The 23,912-nt window shown below is 45.5% G+C and overlaps 1 protein-coding gene across 8 annotated transcripts in view; it reads right to left on the reverse strand.

Moving 5' to 3' along the window:
* CADPS (calcium dependent secretion activator) overlaps positions 1–23,912 on the reverse strand; it is a 204,182-nt gene that overhangs the window by 121,171 nt on the left and 59,099 nt on the right. For all 8 annotated transcript variants that reach the window (XM_036390827.1, XM_036390824.2, XM_054515999.1 and 5 more), the window contains 3 exons: positions 14,102–14,182; positions 9,645–9,881; positions 7,187–7,308 (listed from right to left, as the gene is read on the reverse strand). In XM_036390827.1, the coding sequence (XP_036246720.1) occupies positions 7,187–7,308; positions 9,645–9,881; positions 14,102–14,182 (440 nt within the window). The remainder of the gene's footprint in view (positions 1–7,186; positions 7,309–9,644; positions 9,882–14,101; positions 14,183–23,912) is intronic.

The following is a 23,912-nucleotide window of genomic DNA, read 5'->3' on the forward strand; positions in this document are numbered from 1 at the left end:
TAACAGCAGTAGGTTGCTCCCTTTAAAGGCTTTTACAATTAGTTCTGTGGTTTGTTGGGAGATGCAGCACATTCACAAAGCCAGTACACTCCACCTTAATTTCACAGAAAGGACACCTAAAATGTTGAAAAATCACTATCAAGGTTGGTCTTCTTGTTTCATCATTCCAGAGCTTTGTCCAGACAGGAGCAGGCACAGTACCAATTCTTTAAAGCATGTCCTCAATCTCCTTACTCTGCTTTGCAGCAATAGCAGCACCCCTCATTAAATAATAATGTGCACTACTTGTACACAGCACTTAATAAATAAACCAACAACTAGGCCCTTTCACATGCCTCGTCCCCTGGCTTTCCCCTGGCAAATGATGTGCTGAACTTACACTAAGGCATGGCTTTCTTTTTTTTTTAAGAACGCCAACTATGAGCAATAAACACTATGACTGAATGTATCCCAGACCTTGCATTCTGCAGTCCTCCCCTTAATGTAGCACTGTTTCAGATCACGGAGTCTCAGTCTCATTTCAATGTCCTTTTGGTTTTTCCTATCCCCATTTAAGGCTGCAAGCACAGGAGTGATGAAGCAGACGGGTGTCGATGAAAATCGCCTTGGGCAGCATCACACCTTCTGGAATACTTAAATTTGAATGTATGTGCTATCACAGGAATACATAATTCCCAAGTGCATAGGAACACTCAAGAAATTAGACAGCTGGCGAGAAAAGCAAGACATTCATCTGTGAAAGAGAAGGTGCATGAGCTCAACCCTTACTAGACACCAGAGAATCCATGTGAAAGCAATGCTATGTGTGCTCTGAAAGCCAGGGAAAACACAGTCAGAGCTTGCACTTACTTGATACTGGAAGAAACCAAGTACAAGGGGTAAGTGTAAAGACACATTAATCTTCAACACAGCTTCTAGTGTGATGCAGGACTGAACATGAGACCTCTGGGAACAGGGCCCCACCTGGGATCACCATCCAGAGCCCCAGCAGAGTATTCCATGGCAGTCCAGAAGGTTCCTCCACAGCAGTGTGGCTGTCTGGGTGATACTCAGGGTAAGGGAATCCCTACAGGATCTTGCTTTTATTCTGGAGAAAAACTCAGCTGCTTAATCTAAAGCAGAATTTTTGTCCAACAGTGGCTGAGCTGGATAAGAACCAATCCTGCAGAACAGCTATGAGGGAGCATCAGGAAAGGTTCTGAATTCCTAATTAAAAAGGGCAGTAAATCACTTGCACAAAGACCTCTCATAATAGATCACATACTTGCACTTGGGTAATAACTTTTTATTGCAGTTTTTGCTGTGCTTAATGACTTGTCCACAGCCTCCACTTTCAGAAATGGGAACATCACAGCATAAATCTCAGGAGCATTATGGAAATATTGTCACACAAAAGGGGACTTGAAGAGCAGGTGAAACCAAGCTAACAGCAGAACCCTTCAGGTGCAAAGTCATGCATAGTATCATCAGAAAACTGTCTCCTAGGCATGCTAAATAGCTGCAAGTGAAGAAATCTTGTGTCAGGAATTTGGACATCACTTTGTACCCTCCAGCCTTAGCCACAGGGGCTAAAACCAACTGTCCTGAAGCTCCTGTCCCTGTCATTTTCACCTCTTAGCTCAGCAGCATCGCGGGCTCAGGGCATCTGCCCCATGCTCACAGAGACCAAAGCTGAAGGCCTCTCCTGGAAGACATTTCCCCAACAGATGCCTTGGGGCAGACTGACCCTGCTCAGAGCCTCACCCCAGGAACAAGGACTGCACCCCACAAACAATGGTGTCTGATGTTTGCTGTACCCAGCCACCTGCTTTAACACATTCCTAAGGCTCCCGGAGATTTCCTAAGGAGAAAGAGCTGCAAACATCTGCACAGCTGTGAAATGAAGTAATGTGACTGGAAAAGCAATCCAATCAGTGTGGGTAATTAAGACAGCTTATATTTAATGCTGAAGCCAATTAGAAGAGTGTGGAGGAGAAAAAAAAGCAAGAAAAAGCAGCTATTTCCTAAAATTTCCTTTTGCTTTGTTTTTTACCCAGCATCATGAATTTTGCTTACACAGGGCTTAGCTAAGCATGCAAACCTAAATATGAATGTCTACCTAAAATTGTGTAGCCACACAGGACCTGTTCCTGAGCTTTGCCATGTCTGGAAGAGACCTACCAGGCCTGGCAACAACAGCTGTACTGAGGGATGCACACCAAGAATTAAACTCTACTCTCACTCACACCAACATAAACCCCTTTAGTTTAGCAGAGTCAAATTAGTTATATGGAATATTTAAAATTTATGCATCTCAGAAGGACTTTTCTCATTTTACCACAGGGGAGTGTTCACACCATCTCCCAAGAAACTGCAGCAGCAAAACACTGACTGCAACAGAACACTCCCATCACAGCCCTCTCTGTGCAAAGCCACTGGGCACCATTTCAAACTCCCTGGCCTGAGGCACGGGATTCCTGAATGAAAAGACCAGATTTTCCCTTTCTGCAGACTGAGAAAGCATCCCTGCTTGCCAGCCTCCTTTCCCAGAGGGCTTCTCCCTTTGCTGCTCAGTGCCCATCTCCCAGAAGGAGAAGGTGACTAAACAGCACTGGAGAAGGATGCTGTGCAGGTCCTGTCCCTCTTCATGGTCAGACAGAGGGATCTGATGGATGTGGCACACTAATTTGAAACAAAAACTCTGTCTGAGTGATAAGCTTGGAGGCTTGGTGCAGGGATCTGAACAAGGGCAGCCTGTCAGAGCAGAGAGAAGCAGCAGAGCTGTCAGAGCACCTTGAAACACATCAGGGAGCAGCATCAGAGACAGCACAAAGATAAAACCAGACACCCCTGTCTGGTGGGAGGGAGGTGGCTAAGGGAAAGGAGATGGGAGAGATTTAGAAGTTTACCAAAGACATCACTTTATCAAGAGTGAATTTCTGGAAAGGGGACAAAGCTCAAGCCCTTGGTCATGACAAATGTAAGAGGTGGCATGAAGTCAGATGAGAGTCACTGAGTGTCCTTTCTCCAGCACTGCCCTACAGCACATGCGAAGAAAACTACATGGAAAAGAAATCCCAAGCAATGCCAAGTGGCCTTTCCTCCTTCAGAAAACAACAAGCTCCATCCTCACCTCTCATTCTCTGAGCTACTGCACCCTTGCACTAGCACTGAAGAGACTGCTCTGCAAGGGGAATAGATAACCTCAAAATGAAAACACTTCCAGAGGAGCAGCCCACACCCCTGTCCCTTCCTGGCATGCCAAATGCACAGACAGGTTGGCCAGGTTCTTCCCCATCAGTATTTACTGCTTTTACCCCAAATGGTTCAGCTCAGTTCAATGCAGGGACACCCAATTTTCACTATTGTGATAGAGACTGAGACTTATCTGGGTGCCAAAATAACTCCAGAATCTGTAGCATTTATTCACAAGGCACATAGGTCCTTGCTGTTGTTTGGGTCTCTTTTCTTTTGTTCTGCTCACATCAGAGAAAGGTGATGTGGGATGCTGACCATGAGCACTGCCACAAGCACAGGTCACTGTTTAAATATATCCAGCAATTTCTCACTTCAGGACAGGGAGGTTGTGGCTGGATCTTTTGTGCTACTCCCAAACCCCTTGACAACCCTGTTCCCAGGCTGCACAAACAGCAGCACTACTGACACAGCTCCTGAAGGACATTTTGGAGACATGCAGAGGACAGACCATAGGCCAGTACAGAGGGAAGGGGGGAGAGGTATAAACCCCACAAACATCTGCAAGAATACAGTTCCAGCATGAAAAGCAGTAAAATCCTTCTCACACTGGGATTTGAGATATCTTTTAGAGGCATCTGCGTGTTAGGGCATAATACACAAAAGCTTTTTCTTACACAACTTATTAAAAGCACTACTAATAAAACACTGCAAGCCTGATCTGAAATGAACCTTGCTATTTCAGGTCTGGCTTTCTCTAGAACTGTGCCATCCCCTGCATCTGTGCTGAGGCAGATAATCCTCACATGAAGGGATTGGGCTTAAAATGTCAGTAATCCAACATGAAGCCAGAGAAGAAATAGAAGGCCAGTGTTTACTGTTGTCCCAAAACCCACACTCCTTGCACCCAACTCATCTGATGGCTGGGTACTGGGTACTGAGGGCTGCTAACCCTGCTGCTGCCCTGCCTCTCTCCAGATCTGCAAATGGGATTCAAGGTCCAAAGTCACTAAGATGCTTTCTTCTCAAAAACTGCCAGTTTTGCACCAGAATGATGAAAGAAGGATCTCACACCGACCTAGGCTGGTGCTTTTGGGAATCCTTCCCTGGCTGGTGAACTGCCTTTTGTCATTAGAGATGTGGAAGCTAGGCTGGAACCCCTGGCATGGCACTGAGCTGAAGAGCAGCCACCATCACCAGTGTGCTGTCACTTCATGCTCTAGCTGAGGGCTGGCATTTGAAGGACACATGAGATTAAAGTGAACAACCCCACAAGTTAGGTAAAAAGATGTCCTACAAGTTTGAGGGGCCCCTAACACTCTCCACCCCATGACAAGGGACTGGGATAGAAAAGTGAAGTCTTCCAGTGAATCTTACTGTTCAAATGTAATTTTTCTCCCCTGATGCTTATAAGAAATTTAGCCTTCTGTAGCCTGTAGAGCCTCCAGACAATGGCAAAGCTGAATTTCACTCAGTTTCAAGGCTGGCAGTTTAGAAATGCTGCCTGATTCCAGACCTGCATTCACTGCATATTCTGAGCACAGGTGCTTAACCCACACTTTTTGAGCCTCTGAGACATAAAACTTCTGGGATGTAGAGAGGTAACTTGCTTTGGTGTTCACAGTTTCACAGTGCTGAGGCTCACAATCCCCAAGTGTTCTTCACCTCCAGGCCAGGCAGCATCCCTGCCAAAGCACACAAATCCTGGGATGCTGGGCAGGGAGCAGTCCCTCATGCCTCCACTGAGCTGCTTCCTTTCTCTAGGGGTGGTTTGCTTATTACAAAAAGCACAGAAGCAAGCACAGTGTGAATGACCTCAGTGAGACTGATGTCAGCATCTAAACTAACACCTCCAAAGGCTGTTTTGCATTGCCATAAATCCTTTGTTTCTAAGGCAGCACTGCTCAAAAATGCACCAAAACATTCTCTGAGCTGTTTCTATCACTGCCCTCATCACCAGAGCACCTGAGGGCCTTCAAGTCTTGTATTAAGCAAGATGACAAACATGTCACATCTGATTCATTCCCTCTTTCCTTCACAAGAGAACTTAGGTGCAGTAAATTGCTTTCACAGAGCTTTGGTTTCCTGTATCTCTGCTGCTGTGCCTGGGAGGGGAGGCAAGGTGCAAGAAACACCTCTAATGCAGAGAGGAAAGAAGGACAAGCCTTTTGTGATGGCCTCTGCTTTCTGTGAAGATTATTCTAGAGCCTCAGCTTGGCTGGTCTTTGGTTCTGGAAAGAAAAGGTCTTAGGACCCTCTTGGAATTCAACTATCAAACCTGCTCCCCTCCTAAGCCATTTCCATAGGTATTAGCCCAAGTGCTGGAGCAATCCAGAAGTCTGGAAGCCTGGCTCACACCTCTGCAGGAAGCCAGTGCAGAGAGAGGATGAGTGTGATGGACTTGCATGACTTTTATCACACCACAGCACTCGGTGTTGGCTGCATTTTCTTGAGGGCTGATGGCTTCATGCCCAGACACTGTACATTTAATTATAATAAAAAGACCCACTCAATTAAAGAGTTCGCTCCTGCAGGTCTTATTTTGAAAGCAATTCTCATAGAAATAGCCCTGCATCTTGCAGTGAGAAGACCTGTGCATGGAAGGGCAGATCCTGTGAGCAAAGGTGGGATGAACAGACCAATCTAAACAAGTGCATGCAACCCAGGAGAAATGTGCTTTTTCAGTATGAATAGTAGCAATTTCCCCTAAATAGAGCCCAACTTTCTCCACTGAAGCAATAAGAATACCTAAAATAGTGACAGTTGTAAGTTCTCATGGAAATTTTGCTCTAAACTCAGCTCTCTTCCTTCCTTCTCTAAAGCAGATTTCAAAGCATTTTGAAAAGTCAGCCAGGCTGCAGCACTTTCTCTGATTGGGAATATTGTTTATGAACAGCTTACTGCAGATTCCTGCTGCTCTGGTGCAGCACAGGGCATGAGGCACCAGCAATTTCTGTGCCTCTGTGAGAGGACAGTGACAGAGGGAGGGCAGCCTGTCCTGGTCTCTGCCTGCACCCACTGCTCCTGAGCTGCTTGCAGTGCTTGTGCACTGCAAATCCTGCAGCCAGGTGGTTCTGGATTTCCTTCCACGAGCTTGGGAAGCTCCTGGCAAAACACCTCTGAGGACTGGCCACAGGGAAGGGGATATGAGCACAATAGCACTGCTCCCTAGTCTTGGAGGAGGCTTCACACCACCTCAGCAATTCTGCACTGTCAGGAACCACATTGAAAATTTAATTTAAGTGTGAAATCTCTGCAGTCATTCAGAGAAACACTGCCTCAAATCCAGAATGTTTCAAGTTAACTAATCCCATAAATTGGAAAGGAAATAAGCCATTCATCATTTTCTCCTTCCAAATAACAAAGGCCAATCACTACTGGTAGGTGCTTAACAACATCCAGGTAAGACAAAAGAAAGCCAAGTATGGGGTCAAAAGTGAGGATCTGGGGACGAGGTCAAAGAGGATAGAACAAGACTCTGCCCTTGAATGGGACTGGGCCAGAGAGGTCTCAAATAAAGCTTTAACTGAGTAATTTGAAACTTTTGCCAGATCCTCCCTTCCACCTCTGGCTGCCAGACTGTGTCCCTGCCAGCTGTTCTCTCTCTCGTAGGACTGCCAAAACCCTGACAGTGAGGACAGGATAATGTACCTATACCTGATGGCACCAGTTCAGATGGACACTCAGGCAAGTACTTATCTAAGCACATGCTTAACTCCATCCCTATTTAGTAAAGCACTTATGTATAGGCACAAATTTATCTCTCTATGGCTACGCGAGACATAAGCCTCTCATTAACACTTTACTCCCCTCAGGCAGGGCTTATGTGCCATTTTTAGCTGCAGGACAACACTCTGCATGTGTGCAAGGAAGGCCATGCTTCTCCTCTGCCTCTGAGAGTCCCCTCTGCCCTCAGCACGCAGGAGGCAGAGCTATCTGCAGTGACTCAGCAGTGCAGAGACAGGGCAGAGCAGTGTGGTGGGGAGAGACCAAAGAGCAAAGCAAGGCTTACGTTGGCTTTGAGGCTTCAGCCTGGTCTGTCTGCAGCTTCTCCCCCCCTTCCACCTCCATGGTGCAGTACACGATGCGGTTGGGGGCCAGCGACTTCAGCCCCTGCACCTCCATGATGACAACCTGCAGGCAGAGGAGGAGAAACGTTAGAGGAGCAGCTCCTTCACACCCTGCTGGAGCCCACGGGGGCAGCCAGGTCCTCCACGTGCTGCTGGATGTTCTCAGGGGCAGGAGGCAGGGATGGTGGCACTGCCCAGGCTGAGGGGAGACTGTGGCAGCCAGCCAGGTCTGTATGGAGACCAGGATTCCCTCTGACTGCACATGGGCTCACTGGAACCCTTGGGTGTCCAGGGCTGTGCCGAGCTTCAGGAGATGGGCTTCACAGATCTACTCCTGCTCCATCTAGAAATGCCTTAATATGTGAAATCCAGGGGAAAAAATGCACACAACTACTCAGCTTGTGCCAAAAGCATATTTTCCATATTAATTTCCATTATATTAATATTAATATTAAGTGGTTTGGGGTTGGCATTTGAAGACTGTCTGGTCCAATCCCCATGCTGAGACATGGACATCTTTCAGTAGATTGGGTTGCTCAGAGCACCATCCAACCTGATCTTCAAAAACTCCAAGGATGAAACACCTATGTCCCATTTGTTCCCTGTTCCAGTGTCCTACCACCCTCATTAAAACCCTTTTCTTTCTTATACCAAATTTAGATCTACCCTGTTCTAGTTTAAAACTGCTGCCCCCTGCCCACCCTAGAGCTCTGATAAAAAAAACAAAAAAAAACCCCAAAAAACCCCCAAACAAGCCCCCCCCCCAACAAACACCCAAAAAACAAAACAAAAACCAAAACAAAACCAAAAATAACTTCCTTCATCTTGCTTATAGAAAATCTTCCTAATTAAGAAATCACCACCTAAGTTTTGTGCAGGTTATTAATTTTTTCCCCTTCTTTTTAAAGGTGATTAATCCCATTAACCACATACCTTAAACATTTCTACAAGAATCACTGTGGGAGTTTCTGTTCATGTTCTATTACAGCTATTTATGTAGTATATACACAGGGGTTTAAAATTCCTCTCCTCAGGTCTTCTGATCTGTCTGGAGCTGAGGATCCTGTCCCTGGCACACAGAGCTCCACAAAGCCTCTGATGAGTGCCCATTTTTGGTAAAAGCTTTCTTGCAGCAGGAGCTTTGTGCACTGAGCAGTGCCCAGACCTGCCAGCTCCTGAAGTCAGTGCTTCACTGGGCTTTGGCTTCCCACCAGATGGGGTTCAGCTGGAGCAGAGCATTTGTGACACCCTGCTGTAAGGGTGGCCCTTCACACACAGCTGTACACACTGCACAGCTTCTGCAACAGGGGGCTACTGCTTTGTGATAGCTCCCTGCTCCTCCTCATGGGAATGCTTGGAAGTCAGCCTTATTTGATGCTGCTATTGAAGGCATCATCTCTGGGTTCACAGCCCTAGTTTTACATAAGACTGAACTGAATACTATCAAGATGGTTTCAGACACTTAATGAGTTGAATTCTGAGACTGGACAACCAGGGTTGTTAAGTTTTGCATTAGCATGATATGTATAACAAGATACTCCCTAGGAAGAGAAATAAACAGGAAACTACACAAAACCAAAATTTTCTGATTTTTCTGCATCCTACATTTTTGACTCCATCCTGCTAGTTGTTTTGACAATGTATCATAAACCCACTCATTGACAGACAACAACAATTCTGTAGGGGTGAGTTGATGACTCCTTGAAGTAAATATGCCCACAAATAGACCACAAATGTGTTTGCACAAAACAACTGAGTTGGCTGAAAACAGCTACAGAGCAACCAGGACTGAGGCAGCAGCAGCACCCTGCCTTCCCCTGGGCTGCACAGACAAACTGCTCAACAGAGCACTGAGCAGAAAATCAGCATGCAACAGAGAGCAAAGAGCAACCCAGCACAGCACAGGATATCCACACAAACTGCAAATCAATCTGCTGGGTGAATTCAAAGCCCAGGGATTTTTCACAATTCTTCAAAGAGGAAGCAATTCTCGCAGGGAAATGCAGCGAGCCCTCTAGCTGGCAATAGTTAAAGATGCTGATATTTACAGTGTTGCATTATTGTAATGGTTGTGGGGACAATACAGGCTCAGGGTTACTGGGCTACACTCAGTAACAAACTGCATGAAGAGATCAGGTAATATACCTGATGCAGATTTCTGAGCCATTTGATATACATCGTCACAAAATGCCAGACAGTGCACATCACACAGATTGCTCCAACAAGGTGCTGAGACACCAGAAGGGACACAGTGTTTAATCACAGGCAAAGCTTCCAGTAAACAGAGAGTGATTTCTACTCACCTCTCTCCACCTAACCTAAATTTGAACTGAGCAGAAGTCGGCTGCTGTGCTTTTTACTCCCATGAACTGTACACACTGCTGTGTGCATGTAGCTTACCTCCAGGGAGAATGACAGCACGACGTCTGACTTGGAAAGCTGGTTCTCATTCTCCTCTCCCATGTCAATTATTGAGGTGTTGTGGCTACGTTTCAGCTTCTGCAGCTTGAACTCAGAGCCTCCTTTAGACACAGGCATGCTCTCCAAGTTTGCCATCAGGAGATTGACAGATGACTTCAGCTCCTCAATGTACATGTTCTCCATTTCTTTGGACACAAACTTGGGAAACTTGCGCTCCTTGGATTTGGAAACAAACACAACAGAATGAACGTTTATGACAATCAACAGCCACTTGTTGCAGTGGGAGAATCCCCCAAGAGCATCTGTAGAGATTTGTGAGCAGGGAGCTCCTACAAACCAGATGACAAATTACAGCTTCCCCCTGAGTAATGTAGAAACATTATTGCTAGTTTCTCACTGAATTACTACTTGGTACTTGTCCAACTTTCCTGTATCTTGCATGCACTTGAATTTCACTGACTTTTCTATCTGCAAACGGGCTTTTTCCTATGGATGGCATTTTCCTCAATTACAAACACTCCAGGCCAGATCTCAACTGAACTTTGTGACCAACAGCAATTTACTAAGGATTCAGAGGAGGCTGACAGTAACAAATTTGCTTTCCAGTCTCCCAGTTGTGTCAGCTCCTTTAAAAACACTTCTGAGCAGTTGCTTCATCAGGTTTCCAGCTGTGAAAGGAGCCCAAAGAGAGAAAACCAGCCATGTGTGGGCAGGAATGTTTGGTCCTAACTGGAAGAAGAAGTAAAACATCCTTTCCACTACTTGCCAAGGCCTGAGTCTCCCCCCAAGAAGACAACTTTTCACTGTGAGACTTTCCAGTGCTGCTTGCTGTCAACAGGAATTTAAACTCTAAAACCAAGGGTGACAGTGAGAGGAAAATATGATGTTCCCTAATTAATATTCTCAGCTTTGAACTGCTGCCCATCACCAGCCTGAGTCCTGCATCTTCTGTCAACTCCTCCCATGGCCTGAATCTGCTCAGGATTTGAATGTCTCTCAGTGGGTTACAAGCACTGTGCAAGGTGTAAAACAGAGAGGCAGCATCTGCAGCCAGGGAACACAAGGCTGATGTGCAAACAATCTTGGTGGCAATTCACAACATTGTGAAAAGCCATTTGTAAAATGTATGCTAGGAAAGAAAATAAGGTCATGTTTCTTCTAGAAGACTGTCATCAGGGTGCTGAAAGAGCTCTCCTCTGCACTAGTTTTTGCATCAGTCCTTAAGATCACTACAAGCAGAGCTCACAGCAGCACTCACACCAAGCAGCTGAAGTATGGCCATCTGTTTCCAGCCTCAATCCTGGGAAGCAATTCCCTCATGTAAATTAGAACTACAGTAAAATAAACTACTTAATCAGCCTCCTGTATTGTCTGTGCATTATATAAGTTGCAAGTCACCCCTAGGAAAAAAAAAACCAAACAACTGTTTCATAGATTTTGAGAACTACTGCTGCAGCAATGATGTTCAGACATTATTGCTTTTTTACCCTGCTGTCATCCATCTCTCCAGGGACTGCAATTTTGGCACTGCCCTCACAAACCTCTTCAGCAGTGCAGCAAGGACTGAGACATTTCACTGTGTGCCACCAGCAACTTCTTGTATTAGGACTAAAATGTAGTTTGAAGTGATGCATAACAGTTTAACTGGGACTATTTAACTGATGTTGGAAATGCAGAGATGCAGATCTCAAGTCTCAAGTCACCCATCAGACTGGAGATAAAGCTGGGGGAAGTCTGGAGTAAGAAACTATCAAGAGATGCAGACAACAGCAAGAAAGGGCATTAGTCACCTCCCCATGTACTGGGAGCAGAGAGAGGATCAGGAATAGGGAGAGGCACAAGCATGGAGGCAGGCAGAGTTAGGATACTGAGGAATGACCTGCCCAGCAGGCTGGAGCAGAGTGGGTCCAGCCCCAGCCAGACATATCACTCCAGTGTCACCACCAGGTCTCATTTAGTTGCTCCTACACGTGCTCCTCCTTGTCCTTGAGGCCAGGTGACTGGGAGGGGGAAAAGGCACCACAGGACAGTAGAGCACTTGCCACTGCAGAGAAAAATACATGTCTGCCTTGGCATCACTAAGCTCTCAGCTGTAATGCTGCTCTATTTAGCTGCTGGAAAAGTACAACACACAGACTGAAAAGCCTGTCCAGATTCAGCTTTAAAACATCTGCTTGCCACAGAGTGTGATCCTCAAGCTGCCTGGCTCCAAGGCTGGGCTGATGTGCTTTGATGCAGTCGGGCTCAGTGGGGGACCTTGCCTAGCACTGCCCTAGTGCTGCACTGAGCTGCACTCTACTGGGCACAGGGGGAGGCAGAAACACCCAGAGCTGTGTCCTGGCATGCAGAGGCAGGAAAGCTGGCACAACAGCGACTCGTTCAAGGTCACACAACAGCTCAAATGAAGCCTTGCAGAGCCACTGGTCCCGTAAGACTCCACAGCCTTTGCTGCCTCTGAAGTGCAAATGTCCTAGTGTGAATTTCTTTATTTAAAAATGAGGTATTAATTTGCCTCGAGCATGGAATCTCCAAGAAAGACACCTCAGTGCTGGTTTCACAAGCACTGTAAGCCTCCCTGTGCAGCAAATCTGTATTAAAAGCTGCAAATTAGAGATAAAAATGGAAATGCTATCCTTTCACTGAGCTGAATTGTGAACCTGCCCTCTGTTACAGGGAAAGCTGCCTTGCCCTGAAAGGAGGCTACAGAAGAAGATTCAAAAGGTCATTTAGAGGCCTCCAAAATATGGTATTCGTGGATCTGAAAGAACAAGGTTTCTTGCAAGCAGATGCTGGCGGGACCTGACATTCTGAAAGGAAAGTCTGCTGCAGTACCATGACAGAGATTAAATATCCCTAGCTGCCAACTGAAACCCAGGTAAGCCCCTTTTACTCTAAACCACCCTCCAAGCTGCACTGTTGTATTTTGAAGGTTGAATTCTGCACAGAAATATGTCAGGTTATGTTGAGAAATTTTCCCCTGACTTTCTCTTGGATGGCCAGCAGTGTCATGGTTTGTTTTCAATATCCTTGGGGGAAGAATGGAAATGGTAAATTCTCATTTGCAAAAAATAATTCATGATGCTGCAGCTTCTGCTGGCTGCTACTGAATCATGCATATTGTTGTTCTACATACCATAAAGAGAAAATGAAATCACAAAACCAGGCAATCTTTTTCTCAGGGCCTGGCTACCTATCTCAGAACCAGAGCAGCTGTGCTCAGTGCAGAGGCTTACATTTCACTGCAAATAAATACTATAGGTTTTCTTGACAAAAATGAAATGGCAAAGGGCCAAATGCTGAACAAAAGAGCTACAGTGAATTTGATGTTTTGCTGTACCATTGATTGGCTATGTGGTCCTTGGCCATCTCATTAATTTTATCAGTGAAGAGGGGAAAACCAGAGCCTATGTCCCCAAAGACAAAACAGCAGCAGATGTTCAACAGAGGTGTTAGTGAGGAGGAGCGGTGCAGGCTCCACCAGCACCATCATCAATGCCTGACTATAAATCAATATGCTCTGCTTTTCACATCCAGGCATTTCAGTGTGGTTGCAAACAGCTCTGATATTACCTATCTTATAAAAAATCCTAATTTGGGCCCAACTCATTGCTGGGAGGACTGCTGCTGAAAGGCAGGCCCCTGGACTGAGCTTGTCTCTGTGATTAGATTTTTTTTTTGCCTTGTAGTAATGGTTTCTTGATTATCAAGAACAGCCAGATAGATCATTCCAAATGACTTCAGCCCCATTAGGGCTTTATCAGTGACTCAGAGCATCTGATTAGAGGCAAGGAGAAAACTCGGCCATGCTGATGTCAACAGGATCCTCTCCATCATCTATGGTCCATTGGAGGCCACTGTGTAGGGGTGTGATTTGCTCCTCGGGAGATGGCTCCTTGCAGAAGGATCTCCAGGGAGATCAGCTGAGTCCTTGGTTATCAAAGCTGTCTGGAGATCTCCAAACAGCAGTAATGTCTGCAGGGGGCAGTGATGGCCTGACTGCTCTCATGCACAGTGTGAACTTCTTTGGGACAATACATCTGAAGGACCTTTATTGAGGCAGCATTTCCCTACAGGCAGAGGAAATTGTGGCTCCTATCAGCCCAGCAAAAACCACAAATCCCATTAGGATGATTCCTGGCTCCTTTCTTACACACTATTATCCACCTTATTGTCTAGCATAGAAATGTGACACCTCTGAGGATTCACAAGGGATTTTTCAGGAACCTAAACTCTCCCAACTCATCAGGACATTCCAAGAAATGCACACCAGAACGGCTTCATCTTGTTTGTTTGCAGCTAAAAATCTGATCACTTCTAACTGGTAATTATTATGAGAAGAAACTTGTAAGAGAATGACAGGACCTGGGGGCTGCATCAAACTCCTTGTATACTCCTAAATGAAGAGGTTATTAATGTCAGTAGACTTCTGGTTTTACCTTGGCAATTTGTTCTGCCATTTGGAGACGTCCATCTAACTCACGTCTGATCTGTGCTGCTTGCTCATCAGGGTTGTCCAGCTGTAGAAAAACAAAAGGCAAATCAAGGTGAAAAATTAACCAATGCAACTCCTTCAGGAGTAGTTCAGTTCTTCAGGCTGACCGCCTGTGCTACATTGCTGATAGACAGAGCAAGTGGTGAGGGGCCACATTCTGGAACAGAAGCCCCCACAAAGGACAAACACAAAGTTCACCAATCCAAATCAGTTTCTGATGCCTGCCCTGCTGCCTCCTGGGGCTGAGCATCCTCACCCTCAGGCAGTCTGGTGCAGTGTAGTCTGGAAAGTTACAGCCACAGTGATGACAAAAGTTCTGATTCTCAGCCTGATGAGTGATGAGCTCATCTGTTGGTGCTCACTGGATCAGCTGAAACACCACGTTGCCCCTGACCCATCGCTCTCCACAGCGTCTCCTCGTCTGTCACATACACTGCTTCACCACTGATTTTCCAGAGAGCCAACAATGACTATGGCTAAGATTGATGGAAAGTATATTTTTGATTAGCTTTTGAAAGCCTTTGTTATGGATTTAATTCAGGAAAACTACAAAGTGTCCTGACTGCAATCCAAATCCATTGAAGCTTCAACAGCTTCATTCACACCAGCTGCCCAACATAACCTGCTGGTGTGGTTCATCTTTATATTCCTGATCCCACCACCAGCACAGAGCCATGGATTACCAGCACCTTTCAGGATCAGCTGCCCCTGTCAGTTTTTCCATGAACAAATGTACCACACAACTATCCTGCACCTCTGGAAGAACCTCTTGGAGCTGCTTCATTAAGGGTAGGAAATGTACAGACCCAGATTTCCATTTCTTTGCAATTCTGAAAGAGGGAGCATTATTTGAATTCTATCTGAGCTACAGTAATTGAGGTTAATCACACACTACCCAAAATAACTCAGGAGCTAAATTTAGAAACTGAGGATGCTGCTGTGGAGGAGGGTTGATTTTGCAGTATGATAATGAGCCAACAAACTGTCTCACGCTTTCTGCACTATCTTGATTGTGCAGATGTTTTCCAGTGATGCTACAGGTGTCCAGGAAAGATCTGACTGCAGAAGATTATTTTTCTTAGGAGCCAACAAGCAGCCTAAGCAGTCCTGTGGCTGTGGTTGAGTGTGTAAGGTATTGCTTTCCAGGGCTGTGCTTCCCAAGACTAAGTAGTGACACCAAGCCAAGTAACCTGGTACTTAAAAGAAACAAAAAAATCTTTCCAGGCTGTATTTTCAATAATTCTGCATGATAGGTCCATGACAAAAACTGATCTTTGGGAAAGCAATCCTAGTCTGTAGTAGCCAAAATAACATTTTCTTCTTGTCGTCTACAGAATGGTACTAATGAGACAGCCCCTGCCTGTCCTCCTGGCACCTTTCAGCAGCTCTCTTGTGAGTAAGGGCAGCATCCTAACAGCTCAGTCATTGTCTCCTACTGTGCCTGGGAAGGACTCCTGTGCCTGGGAAAGGCTCCTGGTGCCCTCAGAGCAAGCAGAGTACATTTTACACAGCCATAACACTATATAGAGCCATTAAGAGAGTAATGCTGGTACCCATAAAATATACTTTGCTTGTGAAATAAGGAAAGGTGCAAATGTGAGGCATACCATCTAAGCAAGACCAAGTAAGGCAACACAGACTTTAATATCATTAAAACTCAATTTCTTAACTAGAGAATCAGCTATTTATTATCTGCCACATGCATGCCCACTTTATATTCAAGTACTTGACAGCCAAATACATAAATGATTTAAGAAGTCAAAGAGAAAATGAATTAGTTTCGTTCTGCATTATGACTATGTTATGTGTATGCTGCGAATAAAGCAAAGATATAAATCATAAGGTTGCCCCAGTCAATTAAATGTGAAAAGTATTATAGATTTCAGTATATACATGATTTGTCATATGCACTGGGCTTTTCTTCAGCAGCATGCCACAAATACATGATTTACATAATTCGTAATTCTCAACTGATCATTACCCAACTGCCTGCTGGTAAATTAGATGTTTTCATACGTCTACCCACAACCACATTAGTTCTCTCTGCCTGCCCTGCAGAGATTACCTACATTGGTGTAACAGTTGCTAAAGCAAAAGAATAAAAATTTAAAAGTATGTGTAGATTAGGTTTTAAGGAACCCAAAACTGACCAGCACTGCAGCCAGCCTATCACTGCAGGCATTGCAGGGCAGGTGTCTACTTGAACCCTTTCTAAGCCTGGCTTAATTTCTCCTAAAATAATTAATGCAGCCAAATGCATATGCTGTGCATGGTTATAGGTGCCAAATGCCTCAAAGAGAAAGTTTCAGGACACTCATCTTTAACATGCCAGGAGCTCTGTAGCTCAGCAAATGGTTGATTAAGTATTTCAAAGCAAACATGCTCATGGTGAAGGCTGAACAAGATCACAATATGGGTGACAATTTTGCAGCTTTGATGTAGGACTTTAGGAGAGATCTTTGTCTCATAAAAGGTGGCTTCATTTTGTGATGCACAGTGTGAGAAAACACTGAAAAATTCATAAGCCACATCAATTAATAATGAATCTGTCAGTCCAGGAGTACTCACAACATGTGGCAACAGCATCATGGAGTGCTCCAACTGAAAGAAATATGGCCTCCAAAGTGACTCATGGCAGGGATGCCCTTGGTTTCTTACCGCAAAGCTGCTGTTTTAGGAGATTAAGTGCAATGAGGCAGGACACAGTGGCACCATGGGCACACATATGCTCCATGTCACTGTCACAGACTGCTCTGCAGCACCCCAAAATGTGACAAACCCCCTCCCCTGAGGAGGAGATTGCCTTATTTTGCTCCTGTGTAGGTAAAACAGGCTACACTGCAGGGATTCAGTCATTTCCATAATTCAGCAAGAGCTGCACAGTTGCTGTTTGCTGTGGACAGGTGCTGGCTCCTGCTATCCCAGCAAACTCCTAGGTTATCTAATGAATGCCTGCTGCATGAGAGCACTCAGGGGGCCCTGGAAGGGTGATTTAAAACAATAGAAAGGACTTGGAGAATTCAGTAAGGGCTGATGATTCCCTCTTAAAGAGAAATCTTATTTCATGCTTCACAAACTTTAGGGCTGCACTAGATTCCTTGGTGAAAGCATTCCCTGGGATGTAGAGCAGCCTCTCCCTGCCTCAGTGTGAACCTCAGAGTGCTGCAACACATCTCTGTGCCTCAGCAGCCACCAGGGCTGTGCAGGCTCTCACCCATTACATCTGCCTGTGGATGCTGGGACCACCCCTGCTCCACCAGGGGAGCTCAAGAGGTCCACCCTTGGATTCACCATGGTCTGTGTGCTGTCTTAGACAGCTGTTGATGCCGTGAACTGAGATGATTTTCCACCAGAGCGTGGTACTCACTGCTCATCTGAGAGTGCTGATGGATCACCCAGCACGAGCTGGTGCCATGGCAAGGGCGGGCAGGTGCCAGGCATGGATCCAGAGCAGGAAAAGATGGTATCTCTCCATGCCCTCTCAGTTCCCAGCCTGCCTACCACCACAGCTCTCCACAGCTTTGCAAGGCTGCACCGGGGTGCTGAGGAAAGCTGAGACAAGCAAACCCAGCATGCATCTTTCCAGCAGGTTGTGCAAAGATACCTCCAGATTTATGTGCAATGATAAATCAAGGTAAATGAGAAACCAGATTCAGCAAAACAGGAAGGGGAAGGAAAAAGTGCTGCCTGCCTTTGCAAATGTTTTGCAAGCTGTTTAGAAAAGGGATGGCAGAGCACATCCACTCGCAAGGCACGCCTTTTCCATCTGTGGCCAGAGAACTTTTGAACCCTGCAAATCCCTCTGCAAGATCATCCGTGCAAGGTGTACGACACTGAAAGGGATTGAAAACTAAAGCTGTCCAGAGGCTCTGACCTCTGAGCATGCCTTAAGGCCATCTTCTTAAGGCATTGCATAAAGATGCTTGGAGGCATGTGGGCAGCATACACTGAGCAACGGCTCCATGACAGAAACTGGAGCACTGGCTGGCCAATGCTGCCTGAGGTACACTTAGCTTGCCTGTGTTTCCCTATTATATGCTGAATTTACATCAGTTAATGCAAAGAGAATCACCTGAATTTCCTAAATATGGTAATACACTACTATTGAGTCCCAAATTAAGTTTTACAGCTGGAATCAGCTGTAATTAATTCATCCCAATCCATCATGGAAGAGGGATCTACATATCCTCAAATCCTCATCTTTGATTAAAAGCTTAATGGTAGACACATTCATCACTTAATTCAAAATGGGCTTTGGCTTTTGGAGCTAAAGCAACTTGTATGAGGACCTAGTCCAGCAAAGCTGCAGTACCCTGACACTCAGCAGGATTAAATGTGACAGAATAAGATGTGGGAACATCTCCAATGGTGTCTACGCAATAATTGTTCTTCTGCAGAAAGCTCTGAGCAAAAAACTGGCAAAGCAGAAACTGGCCACGAAACAGCAACGTTTTGGTTCTATTATATGCTAAATCAGCAGTAAAAAAGGGAGAGGGAATGGAAAGAGAAGTTTATGGCTCCCACTTTTCAAGGACTAGGATAGCAAAGACTGCAGTCCTGCTCGTTACAGCTCATTTTTGTATTTGTGAAGTTTAGATTTATCACAGCCAGAGATCTAAAGAGACCAACCTCCTGAACAGGCTGGTGTCTTTCACACTGGTTTGATGCAGTAAACTTTCCCATGAGGTCAGGGAGAAAGAAGTCAGGAGAATTAAACCTCTAGGCAGCAAATTTCCAGCACATAGAGAGGTTGCTACACGTTCTCAGTGGATGGCATCCTATGGTGGAGGTGGGAGCTGAAGCTGCTGGTCCCACCTGTGAGTAGGATCACACTTCTCCAGAAATCTCTGTATAGGTCACCATCAGACCCCCTTCCTACAGCAAGAGAGAACTGCAAGGGAACTGCTTCCACTGCAGAGGCAGCTATTTTAGTCCCTCTGACTTGCACCTAATATGCTGCTCACTAATTGGTATCAGCTTATCAAAATCCAAGCAGAAACATCACATCTCCGAGTCCCTTTGATCAATACATAATAACAACAACTATAAATGATTAATAAGCAATCAGTATTGCTATGCTAAATTACTATATTGTGCTAATTAAAAGGTCAATTCCTCGCTTTTCTTAGAGCAGTGCCCAAACATCTGTGCTCTGAATCATTCAAAGGTTTCAGAGAAGTGTACCTCAGAGAGAATCTCCTGGTTTTGAACAGAAGCAGTATCAATTCTTAGCCATATCAATCCTATCTAAGCTATCACTGCATTTCAGAAAAGCCACCTCTTTTTTAAATAATAGCATTCAATAACATGAAAAAAAATCTGAAAAAAGAAATATGGATTGGAATCCTAGCTTCACTAATTGGGAACATCCACCACCTCTCTTACTGCCTGATCCCCTCCAACAGGACCTATTCTGCCCCTGAAGAGCCAGTGGCACAAAATGGATGTCTGGCATCTCTGAGAAGGGCCATGTGGAGCTGAAAGCTGTCATGTGGGATCTAACCTTACATAATACCCTTGTGAGGTGCTCTGGCACCTGCATTAAGGATCAAGGATGTGAGAAGAATTGAAGGAGACACAAAAAAGCAGCAAGAGGCATAACTATGAAGAAACAAACACAGGGAGCAAAAATGTGATGCTTTTAAAAGCAGTGAGTCTGTAAGTTGAGAGGAAGAGGAATGCAGCACAAGGTACCAGATGTGGGGAGAGCTTAGCAGGTGGGGCAAGTCCTCCCATGGGGTGCACCATCCTTGTCCCCTTACTGGTAGGGACAGTCAGCCCAGCAAACCATCTACACAATAGAGAAAAGGCTGTTATTTGTCCATATTATATGTATGATAAATAATTTCTGTGTACAGACATTATACAATTACAGAATAAGATGTTGCAGCCTGGCAGCAGCAGCTCCTGCCATGTGGCTGGACAGCCCAGCTCCCTCTGCACAGAGCATGGCACTACTGCTCACTGGCTTTACTCTAATAAGCTCAAACCATGGCCCTGCATGCAGCTCTGCCTGGGTAGAGGAGGATGGGCAAACAGGGATGAGCTTTTGGGGTCCTGGGGTTTGAAGACTCTAAAAATTCCTCCTAGTCTTAGAACCACTGCCTTCCAGATCTCATATTGGTGTTCAGAGCAGTCTCTGAGACCACAGCAATAATACACACATGTAGTGTCATGAGCCTCCAGTCTTCACCATGTTACCACACTGCAGACAACAAACAATTCCTTTTCTTCTTGTCAGGGAGCCAAATGAATTCTAAATGGCTTTCCTGACCATAACACACACACAGCACCAGCTACAGACCTCAATTTCTGACACATCAGCTGTGAAGGCAAGAAACTGCAGATAAGAGAGCATTGAGGCTTTGAGGACACTGCCAGACCCAGTGCACAGCACAAAGAACAATTAGCTTTTTCCAGACCATGTATTGCATGTAATAGAAAATATTAACTCACATTCCAAATATTTATGAAAAGTTCAGACATAATTAAACAATTTGCAATTGAAAATTAACAATCTAAAAATTCAGCCGTGTAGACAGAGAGCATTAAATATAACTGCAGTTAATGTGAGCTGATTTAAGTACAGCTAATCCAGCAGCAGCAGAAAAAGGCAGTCAATCACATCCCCTGTCATTAACAGCCTTCTCCATGTGAAATATTATTAACTGAAGCTTTCAAGCTGCTCTGCTGTCCCAGTGTGGGCAGGAGGGTTGTTTGCCTACAACCTGCTCCAGCTGGAGCAGAGGGATGAGGTGTCCATCTGTCCACCACGCCCAGGTGTCTGTCTGTCTGTCTGCCCTAGTGCCCCAGCCAAGGCTGTCCCTGCCCCTCCCACACCTGAGCCCCATGAGAATGCAGCAGCCAGGCTGCTGGGGAGCATTTTGGAGCAGTGCCTGCACCCCTGTGCTCCCAGGGGTTCACAGGAGCTGTGTGTGACGAGGATCCCAACAGCCTGGGGATGGGGGGAGCAGGGCAGGAACAGAGCAGTGCTGTCCTGAGGGTTGTGCACTGTGCTCATGACAGCACCAGCAGCAGCTTTCCCCCAGTCCCACTCTGGGCTTCACCCACTGCCCCAGTTATCTTTCCCTAGAGCTCAGTAGGGATAGAGCCTCCTGACAAAGCTTTTCCATCCCCAGTGGGTGGAGAGCTCTTTTTCACACTGCTTCACTAATTATTCTTTGTATTTAAAGCCAAGTAAAACACCAATTGCCCAACACACCCATCCCAGCCCAGGCTGGACTACCTCAGCCCTTAGCACATGCCAGGATACAACACAGCTGGAGAAGAGGGAGCAGCACCCACCAGCCTTGAACCCTGTGGGCAGCCTGAAGGAGAGGGCTGGGATGCCAGTGGAGATGGCACAGTCCTCTGCAGCAGACTTCCATGAACAAAAGATCATGGATTTAAGGATGGGACATGTGCTGGGTGGTGGGTCAGGCCCCAGTGTAGCTGCACAGTGACTCTTCCAGACAGCTCCTCTGCCAGAAACACTGTCATCTCCTGCTTTCTGAGGAAATGTGGCTTATTTCAAACTACATTCAGCAAGGCATGACCTCTTTCCTTTGAAATTGCTAACAGGGCATGAGGCTTTTGCTTAGAGAGGTAGAGAAAATATACTGGACACTCAGAGTATGGGATTACAGTCTCTGCTATTGTTGAAGTCCCTCAGTGCTTTCTGTGTGGCAGTATTCTGAGAAAATAAGGTGATAGCCTGCTCTCTGATCCCATTTCATCTGAGTCTACCCTCAGTCTTCCCTTTAAGCTTTCACCAAGGACAATGCCCTTTATATGCAGAAAAGACATAAGTGCAAAATATACAGCTGGAATCCAGATGTGACAGGGAGCACAACCATGACTGCAGGTCTGCAGCACCAGTACCTGCTCATCTCAGCCAGCTGCTGCAGTTCTTTTTAGAAATTAGGAAAAACATGAATGAAGAGATTAAAGAGAAAAGCTACTCTTAAAGCGTTCTCATGGAATTCAGCCTTTTTTTTTTTTTTTTGCATTCTGCTGTGTATCCTGGTAAAAACTGCACTCTTACTTCAAATGGAGGCACCACCAGACGTTACCAGCAATAAACCCATGGGAATAGACACATATGGAACCTACAGCTGAAACCTTTCCCCTCTCTTTCTTATTATTAATCAAGAATCTATGGAAATCAAGGTCAGGAAAGCAGTGCTCAGGGCACTAGAAAAAAAAAAGATGCATGTGTGCAACCCATGTGGTCACATTGCCGTCCCTGCTGCACACCCTCTGCATCCCCCTTTTTCTCCTTTTCTTTTTAAGGGGAATTATAGGGAAAAACAACAGGGAAAATCAGGCTCTGACAGGACTGATGGACAAGATGCTGAGAAAATTGTTGAGACAGGTGGATGAAAACAAGGGAGCTCTTGCTGGGAACCAGCAAAGGTGGGAAATGCTCTGTGCTGCCTGTGCTGCTTTGCAGGGGCAAAGGAATCAACTGAGGTTTATGCTGTGACCTTGCATGAGAGCTGAGGGAATAACAAAATCACTTGGCTCACAGGCTGAGCAAAATCCACAACAGATTCCACCCTGTCAAAAAGCATTTCTCTTCAGACAGGTTTCCTCCCTACATTTTTATGCAACCCTAAAAACCTAAGCTGTCCTGTTTCTAAAATGCACAGATCCATCTTAAATCCATTCTCCCACACTTTTTTAGTGGAATTTAGAGTGGAGGGTAAAACACTGCTGAAACAATTCAAGCAGTTCAAGCCTTAAGAACCTGAAAAAATTGCTTCATTCAGCCCAAACGTGCCTACATTATAAACCATGTGCAGGCTCACTCCACAGAGTGCATTTGCTGGAAATTAAGAGATGTAAGACTGCCTCTTCCATATTCCACTGGGAGAAAAAGCAGCAATCCTGTCCCATTTCTTCCAGAGCATTTTCACACCAAGCCAAACACCTCCCAGCTTTGCCAGATGTGCTTTCCATCACAGGTAAAATGAATGGAGGGGGTGACAAAGCAGCTGGCTCTGCAAGATGCTGGCTCATGTGAGCAGGAGCTCAGCTGAGAGAATGAGTCCCCGAGAGTGGGGAGGAGAAAATGGGTAAAGCAGAAAATCCCATCTCAGCCCCAGCACCACGCAGAGTTATTCTGGTTTATGCTGCTGGCAGCCTTCTTAACTGCACAATGACACACGCTAAAAATATTTGCCATTTGGACTAGATTTCATGTTTAAAAATGTATAACAAATAATTACTTGTACAAGCACAAACCTTATAGCTTCTGCTTCTGAGCAGATGGGAATTTGTAACAAACTTCATCTGGCAAAGCAGTGTCCCCTCATCTGCCATCACCTCATCCTCACTGCCATGCAGCACCAAGTGCTCCATGCATGCCAGCCCTGCTTCCTAACATGGGCAGCTCCACAGCAAAGGCTTTTGGCTGCAGGTGCCCAGGGAACAGCTCCAATCTGCCTGGCTGCAAGACTCTTTTTCAGAGCCCACCACAACTTTCAATGCAGACTAAAAGGAAATAACCAGCCTAGACAAAGTTCAGTTAAATAACTGATTCTATATTCAGCAATAACAGTCATGGTGTCTAAAACTTGCCCAGTCATGGGATGGATTCCCAGCCTAAAATTAACCACTTGCCCCTTCCTGTGCAATCTCTAGTAAAAATTCAGCATACAGCTGAATTCAGCATACAGCATAGTAAAAATTCATTCAGTTATGTTAAGGCCCAAGCTTCCATTTAAACATAAGCATATCTGATAGAAAAAGAT

The sequence above is a fragment of the Molothrus ater genome, chromosome 11 (genome assembly GCF_012460135.2).
Source record: "Molothrus ater isolate BHLD 08-10-18 breed brown headed cowbird chromosome 11, BPBGC_Mater_1.1, whole genome shotgun sequence".
In the NCBI taxonomy this organism is placed as follows: Eukaryota; Metazoa; Chordata; class Aves; order Passeriformes; family Icteridae; genus Molothrus; species Molothrus ater.